General features: G+C 43.5%; 1 protein-coding gene and 1 long non-coding RNA gene across 7 annotated transcripts in view; both read right to left on the bottom strand.

The window, feature by feature from the left end:
• The window catches only part of LOC134528267 (uncharacterized protein CG43867), a 553,493-nt gene extending 549,582 nt beyond the window's left edge, over positions 1–3,911 (bottom strand). For all 6 annotated transcript variants that reach the window (XM_063361743.1, XM_063361747.1, XM_063361745.1 and 3 more), the window contains exon 1: positions 3,727–3,911. In XM_063361743.1, the coding sequence (XP_063217813.1) occupies positions 3,727–3,867 (141 nt within the window). In that variant the 5' untranslated portion in view covers positions 3,868–3,911. The remainder of the gene's footprint in view (positions 1–3,726) is intronic.
• Positions 3,912–4,807: 896 nt separating this feature from the next.
• LOC134530465 (uncharacterized) overlaps positions 4,808–22,275 on the bottom strand; it is a 226,649-nt gene continuing 209,181 nt past the window's right edge. The window contains exon 3 of the long non-coding RNA XR_010074824.1: positions 4,808–4,950. This is a non-coding gene — a long non-coding RNA (uncharacterized LOC134530465). The remainder of the gene's footprint in view (positions 4,951–22,275) is intronic.

Genomic DNA, 22,275 nt, shown 5'->3' with positions numbered 1-22,275 from the left:
GGAGGAAGCCACCGAGGAAAGGGCGAGCACAGACAGCAGAGGAAGCCACCAGGAAAGGACGAAGGCTACCCGAGGAGGAAGCCACCGAGGAAAGGGCGAGCACAGACAGCAGAGGAAGCCACCAGGAAAGGACGAAGGCTACCCGAGGAGGAAGCCACCGAGGAAGGGACGAGCACAGACAGCAGAGGAAGCCACCAGGAAAGGACGAAGGCTACCCGAGGAGGAAGCCACCGAGGAAGGGACGAGCACAGACAGCAGAGGAAGCCACCAGGAAAGGACGAAGGCTACCCGAGGAGGAAGCCACCGAGGAAAGGGCGAGCACAGACAGCAGAGGAAGCCACCAGGAAAGGACGAAGGCTACCCGAGGAGGAAGCCACCGAGGAAAGGGCGAGCACAGACAGCAGAGGAAGCCACCAGGAAAGGACGAAGGCTACCCGAGGAGGAAGCCACCGAGGAAAGGGCGAGCACAGACAGCAGAGGAAGCCACCAGGAAAGGACGAAGGCTACCCGAGGAAAAAGCCACCGAGGAAAGGGCGAGCACAGACAGCAGAGGAAGCCACCAGGAAAGGACGAAGGCTACCCGAGGAGGAAGCCACCGAGGAAGGGACGAGCACAGACAGCAGAGGAAGCCACCAGGAAAGGACGAAGGCTACCCGAGGAGGAAGCCACCGAGGAAGGGACGAGCACAGACAGCAGAGGAAGCCACCAGGAAAGGACGAAGGCTACCCGAGGAGGAAGCCACCGAGGAAAGGGCGAGCACAGACAGCAGAGGAAGCCACCAGGAAAGGACGAAGGCTACCCGAGGAGGAAGCCACCGAGGAAGGGACGAGCACAGACAGCAGAGGAAGCCACCAGGAAAGGACGAAGGCTACCCGAGGAGGAAGCCACCGAGGAAAGGGCGAGCACAGACAGCAGAGGAAGCCACCAGGAAAGGACGAAGGCTACCCGAGGAGGAAGCCACCGAGGAAGGGACGAGCACAGACAGCAGAGGAAGCCACCAGGAAAGGACGAAGGCTACCCGAGGAGGAAGCCACCGAGGAAGGGACGAGCACAGACAGCAGAGGAAGCCACCAGGAAAGGACGAAGGCTACCCGAGGAGGAAGCCACCGAGGAAGGGACGAGCACAGACAGCAGAGGAAGCCACCAGGAAAGGACGAAGGCTACCCGAGGAGGAAGCCACCGAGGAAAGGGCGAGCACAGACAGCAGAGGAAGCCACCAGGAAAGGACGAAGGCTACCCGAGGAGGAAGCCACCGAGGAAAGGGCGAGCACAGACAGCAGAGGAAGCCACCAGGAAAGGACGAAGGCTACCCGAGGAGGAAGCCACCGAGGAAAGGGCGAGCACAGACAGCAGAGGAAGCCACCAGGAAAGGACGAAGGCTACCCGAGGAGGAAGCCACCGAGGAAAGGGCGAGCACAGACAGCAGAGGAAGCCACCAGGAAAGGACGAAGGCTACCCGAGGAGGAAGCCACCGAGGAAAGGGCGAGCACAGACAGCAGAGGAAGCCACCAGGAAAGGACGAAGGCTACCCGAGGAGGAAGCCACCGAGGAAAGGGCGAGCACAGACAGCAGAGGAAGCCACCAGGAAAGGACGAAGGCTACCCGAGGAGGAAGCCACCGAGGAAAGGGCGAGCACAGACAGCAGAGGAAGCCACCAGGAAAGGACGAAGGCTACCCGAGGAGGAAGCCACCGAGGAAAGGGCGAGCACAGACAGCAGAGGAAGCCACCAGGAAAGGACGAAGGCTACCCGAGGAGGAAGCCACCGAGGAAAGGGCGAGCACAGACAGCAGAGGAAGCCACCAGGAAAGGACGAAGGCTACCCGAGGAGGAAGCCACCGAGGAAAGGGCGAGCACAGACAGCAGAGGAAGCCACCAGGAAAGGACGAAGGCTACCCGAGGAGGAAGCCACCGAGGAAAGGGCGAGCACAGACAGCAGAGGAAGCCACCAGGAAAGGACGAAGGCTACCCGAGGAGGAAGCCACCGAGGAAGGGACGAGCACAGACAGCAGAGGAAGCCACCAGGAAAGGACGAAGGCTACCCGAGGAGGAAGCCACCGAGGAAAGGGCGAGCACAGACAGCAGAGGAAGCCACCAGGAAAGGACGAAGGCTACCCGAGGAGGAAGCCACCGAGGAAAGGGCGAGCACAGACAGCAGAGGAAGCCACCAGGAAAGGACGAAGGCTACCCGAGGAGGAAGCCACCGAGGAAGGGACGAGCACAGACAGCAGAGGAAGCCACCAGGAAAGGACGAAGGCTACCCGAGGAGGAAGCCACCGAGGAAGGGACGAGCACAGACAGCAGAGGAAGCCACCAGGAAAGGACGAAGGCTACCCGAGGAGGAAGCCACCGAGGAAAGGGCGAGCACAGACAGCAGAGGAAGCCACCAGGAAAGGACGAAGGCTACCCGAGGAGGAAGCCACCGAGGAAGGGACGAGCACAGACAGCAGAGGAAGCCACCAGGAAAGGACGAAGGCTACCCGAGGAGGAAGCCACCGAGGAAGGGACGAGCACAGACAGCAGAGGAAGCCACCAGGAAAGGACGAAGGCTACCCGAGGAGGAAGCCACCGAGGAAAGGGCGAGCACAGACAGCAGAGGAAGCCACCAGGAAAGGACGAAGGCTACCCGAGGAGGAAGCCACCGAGGAAAGGGCGAGCACAGACAGCAGAGGAAGCCACCAGGAAAGGACGAAGGCTACCCGAGGAGGAAGCCACCGAGGAAGGGACGAGCACAGACAGCAGAGGAAGCCACCAGGAAAGGACGAAGGCTACCCGAGGAGGAAGCCACCGAGGAAGGGACGAGCACAGACAGCAGAGGAAGCCACCAGGAAAGGACGAAGGCTACCCGAGGAGGAAGCCACCGAGGAAAGGGCGAGCACAGACAGCAGAGGAAGCCACCAGGAAAGGACGAAGGCTACCCGAGGAGGAAGCCACCGAGGAAGGGACGAGCACAGACAGCAGAGGAAGCCACCAGGAAAGGACGAAGGCTACCCGAGGAGGAAGCCACCGAGGAAGGGACGAGCACAGACAGCAGAGGAAGCCACCAGGAAAGGACGAAGGCTACCCGAGGAGGAAGCCACCGAGGAAAGGGCGAGCACAGACAGCAGAGGAAGCCACCAGGAAAGGACGAAGGCTACCCGAGGAGGAAGCCACCGAGGAAGGGACGAGCACAGACAGCAGAGGAAGCCACCAGGAAAGGACGAAGGCTACCCGAGGAGGAAGCCACCGAGGAAAGGGCGAGCACAGACAGCAGAGGAAGCCACCAGGAAAGGACGAAGGCTACCCGAGGAGGAAGCCACCGAGGAAGGGACGAGCACAGACAGCAGAGGAAGCCACCAGGAAAGGACGAAGGCTACCCGAGGAGGAAGCCACCGAGGAAGGGACGAGCACAGACAGCAGAGGAAGCCACCAGGAAAGGACGAAGGCTACCCGAGGAGGAAGCCACCGAGGAAGGGACGAGCACAGACAGCAGAGGAAGCCACCAGGAAAGGACGAAGGCTACCCGAGGAGGAAGCCACCGAGGAAAGGGCGAGCACAGACAGCAGAGGAAGCCACCAGGAAAGGACGAAGGCTACCCGAGGAGGAAGCCACCGAGGAAGGGACGAGCACAGACAGCAGAGGAAGCCACCAGGAAAGGACGAAGGCTACCCGAGGAGGAAGCCACCGAGGAAAGGGCGAGCACAGACAGCAGAGGAAGCCACCGGCTGCCGCAGGAGCAAGAGACTCACCTTCTCACGCAGCATGTCGCGCACGCGGCCCGCCTGGTTGCGGAAGCGGTGCAGCTCCAGCTGCAGCTCCAAGCAGCGCTCCTGCCAGTTGATGGCCGGGCCGCCGTCCAGCCCCCAGTGGTGGGCCGCCTCCAGCTCCATGAAGTCCAGCAGCAGCGGCGCCGGCGGCGGCGGGGGCGGGGGGGTCGCCGCGGCGGAGGCGTGCGGCCGCGGTGGCGGCGGGGGCGGCGGGGAGGCGGCGCCCACGATGCGCGCGCGCCGCGGCAGGAGTCGCGGGCTGGCGGGCGCCGAGCCGCCGCCGCCGCCGGCCGCCCCCGAGTACTCGGATAGCCTGGCGAGCGGGTCGAACAGCTGCGAGAGGCGGCGCGCGGGGCTACCGCCGCCGCCGCCTCCGCGGGCGTGGGGCTCGTCTGCCATGGGGGCCGTGTCTGCTCGCCCCGCGACTAGGCCGTCGTCATCCACCCCGCGTCGTGCTCGCGCGGCTCGACGATCGTCCCGCGAAGGCGAGCTCACAGCTGATCGCAGATCGCATCCAACCCGCTGCCCCCGTGGCCCGGTGCTCCGCCTGGAGACACGGCCCCGGCCTCGCCGCGGCACAGGCAGGTCATTAGCAGCCGCATCCCACCGCGGCACCGCTTCCCCGAACAAGTCCCGCGAAAACCATCCCCCGAGTCGTCCTCTTCGCCTCTGCAGCTCTTGTTTCAATTAAAGAAAGCGAGGGGAGCTACGGAAACCAGACCAGTAATTATACATTTAAATATATCCTTCCTCCGTAAATCGAGCTCTTAGAGTTTTCTTGCACCCTCTCCAGATAAAAAAAAAAAAAAAAACACACACTGCAGACGCAGCTTAAAAATTTGACTACCAAATGACTTTGTGAGCTACCCCGATATCTTCCCCTACTGGTAAAAATATATTTTTTCCATTACGAGGGGGGAAAGAGTGTCGCTCTCGGGTTGGCCTGAAGGGGGGAGGGGGAGGAGATCCGACTAGACAAGCTATGAACAAATCCTATTTCGAGCAGCACGGTGTGTCTCTATACTTAGTCCTCTCGCTGTCTGGAGAGCAGTTCTGCAGCATCTTTATTTTTTTGTTGTTATTCTTCGGAGAGCGATCCCGCCGCGCGCAGTCCCAAATGGCACCGCCGGCGACAGCCCTTGCGGCCGTTATCTTCAACGACAGCCGAAGTTAACGACGTCTGAGTCGGCGCGTGCCCTCTTGCGTCTGCAACAAAACAACACAACACCCGTTACAAAGACGGAAGATATCACGCAGAACTGTCTACGAAATTTTCCTTTGGAGACCAGTTCCCAAGGAATAATTTCGTTGCACTGCAAGAAAGATAAAAAAAAAATATTTCCAACGAAAATTGGAGCATAATTTTATATTTCAAATTATGTTTTTATTTAAGCATATTTTTTCCTGAACCATGGGGAAAAAATTAATCGAACAAATCCTTCAAAGATGTTGAAGACTTTATAAAAAAAAATTAATAGTAAAGATTTTATAGGGTAAATTCAAACCCACTTGTAATTTATGCTATTACTATCTTTATAGCATACTAATTATGTGTTATATGTTCTGTTTCACTTTTAATTATACTTTCAGTAGTTTCATAACTATGCTTTAATGAATAACTTTGAAGTAAAATGTAATTGTATTTTTTGTGTTGTTTTTTTTTTGTGAAATTATAAATTTTTTTTAATTGTATGTTTTTTGTTTTGTTTTTGTGAAACTTTATATATATATTTATATATGTACTTGACATGTATCATACCCCAGAAATGGGGTCAAAGAATATGAAACAAATAAATTAAAAATAAAATAAATAAACATCCAATGATTGGATTTTATTTTGTTTTATTAAGCTTATTATTCAGCGAACTGTTTACAGATGACTTGTAACTATTGCAGGTACTAGGACAACACAAAGCATAAATGGCTGGGTAAGAATCTGAAACCCAGTATCACTATTTTGTAGTGATACTGTTGTTTTTACATAAAAGTTCATTTTGCAATTATCTGTAATTTTACATAAATAGTTCAATCCCATTTAAAAAAAAAAAAACTATGTACAGTTCCTAAATGGCGTCACTGCAAAATATATCTTTGTTCGATACAAACAGAATAGTCGTTCGTATTTTTTTTTTTTTTAATTTGGGCCAGCCAGATATGAGATGTAGCAAAGTTAATATTTTGAACGCATGACAAAGCATATGTTGTTGAATCTACTAAAAAATATATTTGCGGAATATTATATATACATATACATATACACACAAACCCAAACACAAATTAGCTACACCATTTGAAAAAAAAAGTTTACTTTCAGTATTTTTTTTTTTCGTAAACTTGAAAACACATCTTCTCGTAACGAAAGCTCAGATAAGCATTAAAAAAATCCACTACCTATATGGCGAATGGGAATTCATCACGCAAATAAACACAATTTAAAAAAAAACTTCAAATTTTTTTCGTGATAAGTTGAGACTCAAAAAAAGTATTCATAATCCATTTAACGCCCTGTCTTCTTTGGCTGCTGCCATATTTTATTTGTTTTTCCTCCGGGTCACGCATTATTCGGTTGAACGGTCTTGTTTTTTTTAAATTTATGAGTATTTTTTTAAGCAGCTTGCCAGTCAGAGCATGTCAAACAACGCGTAATAAGACAAGGACCGATGGGCTGATGAAATGTAGAAACAATAATAGCATTCTAGACTGACGTAAATTTTCCAGGTACGCAAAAAAAATTTTGTGCTTTTTACAAAAGACCGTTGGAAACTAGTTCCCAATAAATAATTTGTTTCTCGTGTAAATTAACGATTATTGTAAAAGATTTACACCCACAACGTCCTAGTAAAAGTACATCAACATGATATAAAATAACACGGTGTGTTATGATAATAATACAGAAACATGGTATGTGTAATTTTACAGAAACATTATGCGTTTTTAAACAAGCAGACTTTACCGATACGTGTTTAACAGCACACTAACGATTTTTTTTTTGTAAATGGAAAGAATTATTCATATAAACTTAAAAGAAATTAGTTGATTTTATAATTAAATGAAAACAACTGTATCACTATGAAATAGTGTTCGTAGTAATACTGGGTTTTGGTTCTTTGCCCGGGCATTTATGCTTTGTGTTGTCCCAGTATCTTGAATGGTTAAAGTTATTAGTAAACCGTTCCGTGAATAGCTTTCCAGTATTATCTGCCCATATTAATAATCATGATAAAATCAAATAAAGTACAATTATTCGATATTCGATTATCTTTTCCAATGTTTAAAAAATTATGCTTGAAAAAACATCAATTAAAATATAAAATCTTGAGATAATTTTCGTAAGAAATTCTCAGTATTATATTGAAAAATGTATTAAATATTTGCAAAATAAATCATAGTTATATGCTGTAGAAAGTTACAATATTTTTTGTAGTATTAAAAAAATATTTCTTGGCGTTGGTTTCCAAAGGAATTTTTTGTAAAAGTACAGATACTTTTGTTTTCTGTGTGTGTTCGCGGGTCACCAGAAACATTGGCCCAAAGTATAGAGTTGGGATTGTGAAAACAAAGGAAGTGGCTGCTTAAGGGGGCCGCCTAGTCAGGAGTGTATGTGTGCTAGTGAGGCGGAATGATAAGTACGATACTGGCTGGTGCTTTTAGAACGTAATCGCCTCTAAGCGCAAGCCAAGGCTCTGATCTGACGCGCAGTCTTCTTGTCGTGCATAGGGCCACTATAAAATTTAAGCGGTACACATAACATTATATGGCCCTCAGCCAAGGTTAATTCAACTACAGGTTAGGAAGAAAACGAGTTTTCTTATGGGACAGTTTGGCTCAGGGAAATATTCTGCCGCTATGTGCGCTGACGTAGACAGTTTACTGTATGTAAACGGGAGCGTGTGGCATGTCATTTATTAATTTGTAGAAGCTCGAAAAAAATTTTTTATGACATAATAAATTGCCTATACTGCAGGAAGAATAGTTTTTATTTTATTTTCAAATATAATAATGCGTAATGTCAGTATTTATTTTACTCACGGAAACGGATAAATCTGTCAGTGTTGTGACCTCGATTCTCGACAAACACGGTTACAATCGTAAATGTGTAATTTTGAAAAAGTATTTAAATGGATTATGTGCATTGAAAAAAAATACTTTGATGTGAAGTAGTTTTAAAAATGTATGTTTTTTTTTCCCCCTTCTTCACGTATTTGTGATCCAACCCAGATGGTATTGACAGGTATGCCCAACCTTCATTTTATTTGGCATTAAATGAAACACGATTGCTTAAATGCATATTTACTTACATATATTAAATTTCAGTGTATTTTAGAGGGACTAATAATAATAACCGATTATGTATAAAAACTGCAGGTAATAGTAAAACTGAAAATAAAATTACTGTAATATAAAGTTCTTTCATTGATAATACATGAACTCTAGTCCTTGGGGGTTAAACATTACACTCAAGTGGGATATGTATAGAAAGCACTTAGGTCACACAATGTCTACAAGATGGGTGTTAGGCTAACCTAGCCCTGCATTTATATTAAAAATAAAATTGTATATTACATTAATTAATTTTTATTCCCATTGATATAGAAGCATTGCCTTTACTTCCATTTTCTCCTCAGGGTAAACATGGATTGTGAATGCTATGTTGCAAATGATGCTAACGCAATACGCTAAGGGTTAATGGTTTGATGCACATTCAGTCATTAGTTATTAAGTACTGTCGTAGTTAAAAATAAAAGTGAGATTTTCAGCCCTGCTTTGTACAACGTGGTTATGCTATAATATAACGTTTTATAGGAAATGTTTTTTTTTTAATAGTGTGTATTGAAATACTGCTGTAAAGACCTCATATCTACAAGTATAGGTGAAGTTCCGTGATTATTTTAAAACAAATCAGAAATTTTTTTCCAACCTAAATGGATTATAGGCTACTTAAGAGTGGGGAGAGGCTATGGGAACCAAGGAAATACATAAATCAAAAAGTTCCTAAAATGACTAATTAAAACCTTTTACTAAATGAAAAAACTATGGTTTACAAAAAATGAATAAAAAGGTTATCACACCCATTGTGTTAGCGTTGCAGCAGGTAGGTGGAATATTTATTTAAATAATTTATATCTATACTAGCTTTTACCCGCGGCTTCGCTAGCGTCATGTCCTTAGATAAGTATCAAAGATCACAATAATATGGTAATTGTTTTTTTTTTATTGCATGAATGGGATCACCAGCATTTAAATATTCTAACATACAATTTAGCTTAAAAAACTGAAGACATGCTTTATTGAAATATGTTTCACTATTACAAAAATTATATAATTTTAAATACTAACATTTTAAAAAGTTCAAAGCATTAACGTTTAATAAATTAATTTTTCTTGAAAAGAGCTTAAATCAGAGTATTATTCTAGGATACTCCTGTATACTATGTTATATGTTTATCTGTCCGGTGCAAATATGTGTACATTTCGGGCATTGGACACACGCGAACAGGCTACATATAGTTGGCCATGGGAAAAGCATGGCTTTTCAAAATGCACCCCTGCTACCTGCAATGTTGCCCTTGCGCTTTGTTAATGGTAACAGCAAAACTAAGCCTGACGGGAAACTGAACTATTTTGAATTAGAACGGCAGAACAGTGGGGATAATTGGAATTCGAGGTATGATAACACTTTCCCCTTTACCGACACCTGTTAAAATAGTGGCACCAAGTATATTCTGCTCCAATTGTGTGATCCGAAGCCTCGTTCCATTACATAGTCGAGGAGCATCTAGATTTCGCATAAGTATAACTTGTACATTTAGTTTCGTTTGAAGTTTATGTGAGGGTACTCCCGAAGGTTCAAATTAATTTAATAACTCCGCAGGATATGAAGTGCTTTGTTCTGTATTCACGATTGTATCTATTGACAAATACTGCTTCATTTTCCCTTGCAACTCTTTTAAAATATAAGTGTTGATTTTATTAATGATATAATTTGTTGGCCCCAATATTGCTCTTGCGCACAACCACTGATCACTATTCAAATTTTGTTGCAAGTCCGGGAAAACTTGAGTAATAAGATCCACATAATTTTCTACTAAATTACAAAATTCTCTTGAAAGTAAAATATAACCTTCAGCATCAACGTCCAAAAAACCATCACAGAAGAAAATAAACAGACACACAACCTCAAAAATTAAAAAAGGTTTAAGTATTGCTTGGCGGTGACAGAAAAATAAAAATAAATGTGGACGCAGACGCTATACTAAATTGAATAGTGAATTGACCGCCGGGTATTACAGTATTAGATTGGCGAATTATTTAATTTACTTATTATTTTTGCATGGTTAAAAAATATTATGCTCGGATGAAACATCCAAATAAAAATAAAAAAATAAAAATGATGCTGCAATAATCGTAAGAAATATCCAGTATTATCTCGAAAAACGTATTTCATACATGCAAAAAATAACCATAGCCGTGTGTTGCATATGAAGTATGTAATTATCTTTCTTGTAGTGCTACGAACTGGTTTCCAAAGGAGTCGTTTGTAAAAGCACAGAGAATATTTTTTTTTTCTCCCTGTGCAATGCGAGCCGCCTGGGCATTTCACCTCCCCCCCCCCCCCCCCAACCACTCCACCGTGGTCACGCGAGAGAGAGAGAGAGAGAGAGACATGTAGCAGAGAGGACCGGACGCGCCCCTTCACCGTCGTGACGTCACGGGCGGGCGTGTTTCCGGCCCGATGAGCCAGATAGCGCGCGCTGCGCAGTCCTCCCTCCCCGCCCCATCCCACACAACCTCAGACATCCATGGACCGGCTGGCGGGTGATGCTGGAGCGACCCAAACAAACGTCCACGGCCGAGAGCCCATGCCGAGTCGGACACCCTACACCGCCAAAAACATTTCACTTCCTTCCCACCGTCACGGGAATACGCTGACGGAAAAAAAAATATTATCTAGAGACTCCTGACTCAAAATGACTCGTTCAAAGTGAAACCTCACACTTCAATGATCATCCATTAAACTAAACGAAAAATAAAACAATTATTTTCGTTTTACTCGGTCTTAACGAAAAAAAAAAAAATTAAAAATTCGCAATTGAAGATTCACAATTATTGTAGTAAACACGTCGGAGAAAATACTGCAGAGAGACTTATACATATATGTCCCCTCCACCTACCCTTGAGCGCCTCACTCCTGAACGTTGCACTTTTCGTTACGCTCTGATAATTCATCGTTTCGACACACTCTACCAGATGTAATGAAGTTACACTTAACAGAAAGTAAAATTTGAGAACCGTTTGATTAATTTTTGCGCCAAAATAAACTTGCCAATTCACACGATTTTTAAGCCTAAAGTTACTTACAATTTCCCTCACAGGTATTCTAATAATTGTGTTAGGAAGTAATCGGTTACACTTAATAATAACATGATTTTTTCTATGCAATATATTTAATTTTCATTACGTGCTGGTTCATAATAGCTGAAATAGTGACGTTGACAGTTATGCAAAAAAAATGAGCTAATTATTATTTTCAAATTAATAAATAAAAACCATTTTACTTTGGACGACTTAGAGGATATATATATAAAAATATATATATACACACACAATACACCTTGCGTATAAATATAAAAAACAGTTTGGTTTACAATGTATGTCTTGCAGAAACTTCAAGAATCAGGGTTGGGAAAAAAAACATTTTTTAAAAAAAAAAATCAAAAAACATGTTTTTTAATGTTTAAAACTGTTTTTTTTTGTTTTAAACAGTTTGTCATGTTTTAAAGAGTTTTTTTTAAGTTCAAACTTTTTTTTGTTTATAATATTAATTTTAATAAAAACCACCACAATATGTTTTGCACATATGGTTTCAGCAGAAGTCCCATCAGGTGTAAGGTACATATATTGCTACACATTTTTGAATATGGAATTCCCTGACATTGCCCGGTTTTCGCTGACTGTAGCCATTCCGGATATTATTAAGTACAAGGCAAAAAGTTCACCTTTCAAGGAGTACTTATTCAGTCCTGTAACACTAAAAGAGATTAAACCTCTAGTATGGTGGATGGCTTTGGAGAAAAGTACTCATCATGCAACTCTGAACCTGGTACATCAGTTACACAGTGCACGTCTTTTCTCCACATTCGAGTTTGTGCATAGTACTGTAAGGAACCTGCTAGGAACAGAGAAGGCTGCCAAACGTGCACTTAACTAACAAAAATTTTTAATTAGGTTAGATGAACTTAGTGGAACTGGCACCCTAAAATGTATGACTGGTTTGACCCCAAGCAGTGCTGGTATTTTATGTTTACGTGAGGAATGTGTTTCACTTCAAAATTTCTCATCCTAGTCTGGATATTTATCACAATTGGTGACTTACAATGAGACAGTGATGCTTGCGATGAAAATGTCAATATGCAGTTTTCGTTTTCGTAAGAAATAAAACTTTTTTAAAATACATATAAAAAACATGTTTAGAACAGAATGTTTTAAACATTGAGTTTTAAATTTGTTTTATTCAGAGTGTATTGTTTTAAACAATTTTTAACATATTGTTTTAAACATTTTGTTTTAAACGTGCCAACCCTGTCAAGAACGGACAAAAAAGATGAATACATACATAAAATAAGCTAAGATGTCAGAAGTTAAATGCTTAGTCAACAAAGAAGAAAGGAATTTGTCAGATAAATATCACATCACAGACAACTCAGCGGGTTGACGTTTCAACAAGAACAGTAAATATAAACAACAAACTTGGACAACACAACCTAAGACTATCCCAAAGATGATACTAAACAGGTAATGTGCACAACGTAACTACACACAGCGACGCAGAGGCGAACTCAGAGATTATGCTACACACATGCACACATGCAGAAGGCTACAAGTGACAAAACGTTTGCGACGTTTCTGGAACTGACATCTGTTCCCGTCATCATGCACAAACAGATCTGCATTTTTGTCTGTTCTTGAAGTTTTTCTTCCACATACAGTGTAAACCACCAATGGCGTATGTCCAAAACAAGTTTTCAATCAATATTACATTGTAAAAAAACTCAGTAGCTAACAATATCACTTGTAAAACTGCAAGGCAGAGCTTTGTATCATTTGCAATTTTTCAAAGCTCTGCCTTGTAGTTCACAAGTGATATCGTTGGCAACTGAGTTGTCAAGGATTTTCCTTGTAAAAAGTACAAAAAAAATTATAGTGCTCCCATAATCATTCAAAGATAGTACGAAACCATATTTACTTGATACGTCTACGCGTGTACACAAAACCAGACAGAAACACGCGACATATTCATTCTACAAAGTAGAATTTTGTTATCACTTTTTACTTCCAACGGTTATCTGTTGTTTGCACTCCGATATGCCGAATGATTTATAAATCTATTTTACTGGATAATCAGTGAGGTAAAGCCAAACCAATATTAAAATTTCCCTGCGCTAAATCCAGAGGCGGATCTTCCACAACACGTCACGTGAAATACCCCTCCCCCCCTTTTTTTTCACCCTAAAAAAGAAGGCTAAAATATTTAATGCAAAAAAAAAAACTTTAGAAGTAAATTTTGGGCTATTTTAGCACGCTTTTATTAGTTTTATGTAACTAACTCACGAACCATATGCAAACGAACGTCTTCTGACCATAAAATAATTTGGTTTCTTCGAACTGATATGACAATGGAGTCCCAGGAGGTGAATAGTGGAAATTTTCAATGGCAACTAGCAAATTCCCTCGAGTTTCGGCACTTTTGGTTTGTTTTTAACAAAGTTCGTTACTGACAAAAGCGCGTATTTTAAAACTATAATTTATGACCTTTTTTAGTGTGCAAGTTTAGTGTGCATGTTTTCATTTAGTTTTTTGACAATAATATATTATAATCAACTGGCACATGCGCCCATGCTTCTCTACGGAAGTCCACAGGCAGAACACTCTCGCATGCTCCAATATCATCAATTAATAAAAATTAGGTTTACTCAAAGCCATGAAAAGCAAAGGTTACGGTGATATTGGGAAAACCTAATTTCCATTGATTTATGAATGAAGTATTAAAAATAAGGTGTTTGAAGACGAAAACTACATCCTACGAGCGGTTAATACAAAACTGTATACCACACGATTCCACGTTTCAATACATAAGAATTTGCCTTTAAGGTAGTAAGAACCATAAAATAAGCACATTTTAGCAAATAATTTAAAAAAAAAAATTAAAAATTGTTTTGTCACGAATTTACTTAAAAACAAGTGCAGAAAATACGAAACATTAGAAGCAAAATAACAATAAACCTTTCAGTTATATTTTATGTGGTTGTAAGATTAAGCTCTAATTAAATTAAATATTATTATATAATTTTTAAAACAACATATAACTTTCTTTCATATTCCTAAATAATAATGTCGACTAGAATGTAGGCTACACCATGACCCACACATTCAAAATTTAGCTACTCCGTGTGACACCGAAATATGAATTGTCCACTTCAGTGGACCAATAGAGCGAAAGGGTTAACTGACTGATTTAATACAATTTCTTGGACATACGCCATTGCAGTTTTGCACTGCTTGTCATGGAAAAAATTCAAGAAATCAAACTAAGAAATAAAAATGAAAACATAAACCCACAGAGAACAAGCCTAAATCAGCTGATGTCAAACAGATAAACCCAACGATGTACCTATATGGACAACACAGTGATGACAGCACAGACAAACAAATTCAAACCTGAATATCAGACAGAGCAAGAATTTCGTTGAAGGAATTTATTCATGAAAAAAAATAATAATAACAGCATAGACGAACACAGCGGGCTAACAACGACGGGACAGTTTCGACAATAAAAAAAACCCTGGAAAACGCAGCAAATATACTAACGCAACGATGAAGATGAACATATCATCACGGACAAAACAACGACAACACCGACGAAAACAGTCGATATAGGTGTTTTCGTCGTTGCGTTTATCTGTTTGACGTCAGCTGGTTTAGACTTGTTCCACGGAGGGTTTTATGTTTTCATTTTTTTTTTATTTCGTTAATTTGACGACCAAACAGCGCACAACCGCAATGGCGCATGTCCAAGAGAAGTGTATCGAATGCGTGACCCATCTACAGAACGGGTTGACCGACTGTTGCGCCGCGCCTGCGCGGACTGACCTTGAGGCCTGCCGCCCTCCGGAGAAGAGAGGCGGGACGACACGGAAGTCTGCTCGCCCGCGCGACGACTGCGCGGCGGCGGCGGAGGCGGCGGAGGCGGCGGAGGCGGCGGAGTCCCCGGGGCGGGAAGGGGACAGACAGGAATAGCCCGGCGCGGCACGAGACCGGGCGGGCGAGGGGAGCAGGAAGCAGTGCGGGGAAGGAGGGGGGGGGGGAAAGACGTGGAAATGAGGTGTCACCGTCTTGAAGACCACGTGAGCACATAGTGGCAGCACCCCGTTCGGTCCCAGGGGGTGAGTATGTTGGTGGGGGGGAGGGGGTGCTGAAGGAAAGAAACGAGAAGAGTATCGCGCCCCTGCTGAAACACGGCCCCATCGCCGAGAAGAAAATTCCTTCCATAAAAAAAAAAAACTAATATTTGTTTGCAGACGGGGGAAAATGAAATAAATGTGCTTGGTGCGCAACAAAACTGATTTCGTACACGTAACAAAATATACCGTGGGTTTAGAAACCTTTTTTTACTGTGTCGACGATTTTTGTTCACCCATACAAATTTATTGTTCTTTGAAAAAGCTATATTTGTTTATTTCGACGAATACAGAGACACAAACGCTTTGAACAAAATAGTTAGGGGATCTGAAACACGTCAAAAAGATTCATGGAATCACACGAGATGAGGTTTCAGCGTAAGTACGAGCTACGAGCGGAGTCTGATCCAATTGTTGAGCACATCAGGAGGAGGCATCGCAGCTGAGACCAGGACCTCTCCCACAAAACTGGAACGTAACCCCCAAAAATCCTCACTGATTATCACATCGAGTCCATGACAAGCAGGTGTGCAGCATTATTAGCCATTCGGGGAGACTATACACCATACTAGCAGACTTGATGTAGTGTTCGCGTCTGTTAAGTGTGCTGGCCTACCCACGCGACATCCTGTACAATTTCAATAACGAGCTAATTCTTCTTTATCTGTCAGCATATCGTACTGAAATTAGTCTCTGTAAAGGATCTGGTTTTAACCCTTTCATTATTTTTTCGTCTGATCCACTTATATTTTTCGTCTAACCCCCTAATTATTTTGACCTGAGACGTATCTTCCACACTGTTCGCTGATCTTCCTGCTTAGATGACCCTTTCCTTTTTGGGTGTTAATAGTCAAATAAATCGTGATCCAATTACATAAGTGTCAGTTAATTATTTGAATATAAAATGTCACCAAAATATAACGAAAACTTGCTGGTCAAAACTTATTAGTAACAAAATGATTACATTTGTCTCTTATATGTGTGGTTTGAAAGCTACAAATCACTTCGCTATCAACAAAAAATATTTGGAGGCGGCCATTCTGTCATTCAATAACTACAATGTAGTTCCGCGTCCAAAACAAAGCATGCGACGTGAAACAGTCTGGACATTATATAACTTTTTTGTGTTTTTTTCTTGAGTCGCGCACACAGTACGGCATAGTTATGTGCAAGAAAACTGCGTAAAGAGACAACCATGGCCTGCAACCAAAAGGAATGGATCATTTCAGAAGTTTTCCTGGAGTGGTTTCGTCAGACCAGCGGAAAACCATTCGGGCGGGGCTGGTTATATAACCCAATTTTCGTTAGCCTTTACAAGTCGAAAGTCGTCGTCTTTAGATAAGTACGTTTGTTTCCTTTGTTGATGTTTCTTTAATATATTTGTTTAAGGGGGATTTGGGCGTCTCCATATTTAAATTACAAATATTTTGATACCGTTTTCAATACATGATTCAGTGATAATTTTTTTTGTCTGACATGGCATAGGACTTAGCTTTGCCTACGAGTTGAAGTTAACACTTGTACACTGGTGTGACTATCATGACAGTAGTAGTCGGCCGGGTGACATAATAGGGTAATTTCCACGCGGCGCTTACAGACTAGAGGCTGTTAGTGAATATGTGGTTGCAACAAGGTACAGAAGGTTCGGGAGATACACTTAATGTCTTGACATGGGATGAAGAGTTTAGTATTAGAATCACAGCAAAAATATGAAAAAAAAAAAATCCAATATGGTGGGGTTTAATGCCCCGTAGGTAGTGCGAGCTATCAGCCCACAGGTCTCGAAACTGAAGCTTTCGAGCCTGCTTCTTTTTCGGTTAGAGCGGTCTCCCTTAGCCTTTGAAGATCCCTCTTACCACAAGGGCAGTGGGTTTCCTTTTTAGTGAACCCCAACAGAAAAGTGTTTTCTCCTCCGCCACAGTTGCCGTTAATGACTTCACCGGAAATCCTGATGCACGATTAATAAAAAGGAAATTACCTAGCACTACCGTGATTCCTCGTTCTGAAAATCGGTTACATTTCCGAATACCCTAATACTCAGTTACACACTTCATGTGGACGAGTTGCACTTTTTCGGGCTGATATATTTTGGTCAGTTCATGTTAGGTTTTGGCGTCATAAATTATGTCCCAAGGTTCTTGTAAGTTCTTCACAGCTACCGTGGCGGTCCTGAGGCGCACAAGGTCCCCGCTGTACTTCGCCCTTACAGACTGTCCCCTACGTCGTAACGTTTCCCTCCGGCACGACGTGGACAAGGGGTTGGACGTAGGGGCAAAGAAAAAAAAGTGGGGGGGGGGGGGGGCTCGACATTAGGAAGAGAATTAATTAATGTTATATTTTTTCTTTCGCTTGTTTACCAAGAAAGAGTGGCTGATAGGGGGAAGGTGGGAATTCGTAATGGACATTCACTTAAGAATTAACGAAGGCCCGAGCAGGGGAAAAAAAAAAAACAGAAATCCGTTCGGAATGGAAACGCGAAATGAAGGGAATGGGTAAAGGGCGGGGGGATAGCAAGCAAGTCATTGCGATGCGGGGACGAGCCGTTGTCGCCGGAGGGGGGGAGGGGGAGGGAAGTAGGAGAGAAAAAAATGGAAAATGGGGGGAGGGGGGAGGTGAGGCGCGCGCCCGCACATAACAACCGCACAGAAGAAATTTAATAAAAGCTTGGTGAGCGACGACCACTCCACTACTCCACCCCGGAGGAGAACCCTGCAGCTAGCCCCCCCTCCTTGCTGTATCCTCACTCGTCAGCCGGCACACCCGCGGAGACCGGGATGTAAACGAGAAATCCGCCCGACGTTAAACCCCCTCAACCCTCTGCGAGTTATGACGACTAATTTCGTGGAGACCCTAACCAACCCCTTCCCCAAACCCGGCAGCCCCGCACGCGACAATTTGCCGCGGGCAGGTTTACTGCCGACGCCGGCCCTCGCAATATATTATGAATTTAAATATAGCGAGGGGGGTTGTTGGCTGGTAGAGGGGGAGGGGGAGGTGACTTCACCAGGAAAACACGCGAGGAACGCGAGGCGGAAGCGGCATGGATAGGGGTTGTGGTGAAAAAGGGGGGGGGGGGGTCTGTAAAAGCGAAATTGCGACGGTCCGCTTGCAGTCCGCGGAAACATACTCCTCCTGCGTGGAAGTCGAGCATGCGGAACAGGGGCGTTTACGGCATTAGGCTCGACTCCAAACACGAACACATTAATGCGTGAGTATTGATTTTATGTAAGTACTAGCTGTACCGGCCACAGATTGTTGTGGCTCAGACGTGTTAAATGTAAAAGAAAGAGATGCGAAATCACACAATTTTTTTTGTAACTTTTTAGAAGTATGTACACATATCCAAAACATCTCTCTCTCTCTTTCTCTCTCTATCTCTCTGTATATGTCCCTTTATAAATCCACTATATTTCTCTATATATTTAAATATTTTATATCTCTACATATATATATCCACAATACTCTATATCTCTATATCTGTCTATGTAAACTATGTTTTAAACTATATATCAATCTCCCATCTATATATCTCTACATATTTATACGTCTATTTATAGCCCTTGCTCTATCTTTCTCTATAGCTATAGCTATATATTTCTGTATCTTCATATAAATATATTTATCTTCACAAAACAGTAGCTGAACACACAAACACTCATTAATATATGCTTGTTACACCTATATATTTTATATATATTTTTACCGGTCATATGTGTGACATATGTATATAAAATTACGCGCGCATTTGAATGCAACGTTGTGTCCAAAATTAAAATCAATCGGTGAAGAACTTTCAGAGATTTAAGATTTTTAACGAACGATTACATTTTTATTTATACAGATTAATACAATATATAGTTTGTCCGTCGGTAGTCTGTCTGAAGCCGAGAAATTTGGTACGTGGATACTCATGGGTAGAAGAGATTTTTCTAAACGCATCTTAGTTATTTTTACTTTCGATTTTTCATTATGATGTTCGAGCACAATTTTTCCCGATAATCTCCGTGTCAACGGCTTTTGCATTGTTGATGATGCATACTTCGTCTTCTGTCAACGGCTATTGCATTGTCGATGCTTCATGTACTTTCTGTAATCATCTTTTCCAACATAGCAACACGGCATTGTTGGTTTTAATAAGTGCGAATTAGAAGGGGGTTTGAAAACTTATGAATACACGATTCCGTCTTTGGTTTATATTTCTACGGGTTATTTTAGTTCTAAATAATTTTCTTGTTTCATAAGTTGACTTCCTAAATTTTATTCAGTTAATTTTTTTTTTCATTCGAGGCACGGAAGTGGCGTATCCAAAAGGGCAAGCATGCATAATGAGTGTGAGTGTTATGCCTATGGACTACCGTAGCGAAGCGCGTGTGCATTAACTATCATGTGTACATATTATTCATATGTGTGCATATATAAAGAGAGAGATAGGATGAGACTTCGTCGATTGCGGACATATAATACTAGTCACAGAGGTCTTCGATTTAATGTGATAAGAGACCTGTAAAAATTAGCATTATTATCTAACGAACAGCTCAAATAAAAGTATTGTACAGCATTAATTTAAAAAAAAAAACGTATTCCTGGGACTGCAGGTAGTTTTGACACAGCCCGAAGGACGATTAACCAATAACAAAAATTAAAAAAAAATTAAACGACCTAATCAAATGTAACACGGCCGGAAGTTAAAATTGTTGCAGCAACCAACGGACAAAATACACCGACTTATTTAAGTACAAGTGTTTTAAGGTTAAACTTGGTATCAGATTTAAAAAAAAAATTGAGTTTTTCAGTTCTCACCAGAGATATATATATAACATCTAACCTCCGTAACGAACAATTTCACGTGTTCTCACGTTGCAAAATACACTTATAATACGAAACTCGGACACGAAATTCAACGCAGAATTCTTTTGAAATAAAATCGAGCGCGATAAATGTACGCAAATTGTATTTTTTACTAAATTTCTGGACGCGAATCACATGTAGTTTTCGCATCCGCCGTTAGAATTCACTGCCGGAGCAGCTACGTCGACTATTGAATTATTTGACTGATAGAACGAAATTTTAAACTATGTGACGAAACGGCTCCGATAAAAGCGAAAAAAGACTTGAAAAAAAATACTAAACCCCGAACCTAATTTTCGAAAAATGTATTTTATTAAAATACTGCCAATGTTGTTAAAATTAATTAAACAGTAAATACTTTAAAGTTCCCCATTGTCTTTGTGAACATTGAATCGCGCCATCCGCCACAGATGGCAGCGCCGTGGCTGTCACACATTTCTGGTCCTTTACTTCCGTCGCATTCGCGAAATCACTCCCACCAAATGCCGTGTACCGAAGGCTAAGATGTTACACATCAAAACATCGAATTTTGCAGGTCCCTAACAATTATATATTTTCCCCCAATATACCTTGTTCCTGCAGAGTCTAGACAAGATCTCCAAGCAGAAATAAATAGCTGGTGGGTTCTATACGGCAGCCCCTGCAAGTTATACAATTAGCAAAACACTGATGTAATGCGGCACAGGTTGTGTGTTCATCAGGCGTTAGGTACTTGTAACGATTGGCTGTCGTCTTTCCGAGGTGTAAGAAGCATCGTGAACCGGGATGTAACCGGCGATATTTCGGGTTACCGTGCTTTGCAACTGGGGGCGACCCGGCAGTGCCACACCTGCTACCGGTGACAAAACACGGGGATTCCCAGTTATTCACTGTGCTGGGGGGGGGGGGGGGCGTGGACAACCAGTAGCAGTCCGCGGACCACTGGCCGGCCCGGATGAAGGTCGGCGCGCAGCATGAAGCAGTCTCGTCGGCGAAGGAAGCGCTGGGGGTCCCGGTGTGTGCTGGAGCCATGCGAACTGCGGAGCGTCGGGAATATCCGGAAAGTAGATGGCGCCTTGCTACTGCCGGTGAACAAGAAGATCCCGGGCAGAACGGTGGGGACTGGTCAGGTCCTCCCCCTCGGCGCGGCAGTGAAAGGTTGCTGGAAGAAAGTGATGGAAGCAACGCAGTTCCAGCCGGTCCACTGTCTCGGCTGTCCACCACCAGGGGCGCTCTCGTTCTCTCGTCCGCCCCTGCTGGCCAATCAGCGTGTTCGCCCGCTCGCGAGAGTGCCCCCCTCGCCCATCCCCCCCGGTCCACCCTTCCGCTACTGCAGGCACTGGCTTCAGGCGAAGGAAACACATCTGCATTGGCATCTATTTTTACACGCAGAAATACTCTTTCCGTACTTTAACAAAAGACACCTTTGTGAAACCAGTCGCCAAGAAATAGTTTGTACCACTATAAGTAAGAAAGATTTTGTGAATTTTACAACACATGGCTATGGTTATTTTTGCATATACGAAATGCGTTTTTCGAGATAATACCTACTATTTCTTTAAAAAAATTCGCACAAAAATTTATTTATTTTTATTGGTATTTAATTCAATGATAGTGAAAGTTAATCGAGTATCAACAATTTGACTTTATTTCGTTTTACAATGCTCATTGATTATGCGCAGTTAATGCTATTCAGGGAACAGATTACAAAAAAAAAAAAACTTAAAAGTTGGAGGTTCTGGGACAAAATATAACGAACACTATTTTGTAGTGATACAGTTGTTTTCATGCAAATGCACCATTTCACAAGTTATCTGTAATTTTCACATTTCACTTACGGGCACAGCGGTAATAAAAATGCTAATCAACCTGCAAAAAAAAAACAGTTACATTCGAATGCGGCGAGCGCGGTTTCCGGGACACAGCGCAACGGATCAACTTGCCGGGCTGATAACATCGTCCGAATACCCCCCTAACTCGACCGTATTGAAGTGTGGTTTAGGTGGCGTGGAGCGATTGTTAATATCCCGCAGGAGGGGGTTTTTCTGGTGGAAGTGGGAGGGGGAGACACCAGGGAATGCACTCCACTATCACCACCCCCCCTCCCCCACCAACAATGGCCGACGGCGGGGGCGCTAACAAGCGTGTCACAGCGCGCGAGTAAGCCCCCCCCCCCTCACCCACAAGGCCGAGCAACAAAAGCGCGGGGGGGCATTGTGTTCCGAGAGTAATGCCCCTGACCCCCCTC

Source organism: Bacillus rossius, chromosome 1 (assembly GCF_032445375.1).
Source record: "Bacillus rossius redtenbacheri isolate Brsri chromosome 1, Brsri_v3, whole genome shotgun sequence".
NCBI classification, from domain to species: Eukaryota; Metazoa; Arthropoda; class Insecta; order Phasmatodea; family Bacillidae; genus Bacillus; species Bacillus rossius.
The sequence above is the reverse complement of the archived record's forward strand: the minus strand, read 5'-3'. Positions and strand labels throughout refer to the sequence as shown.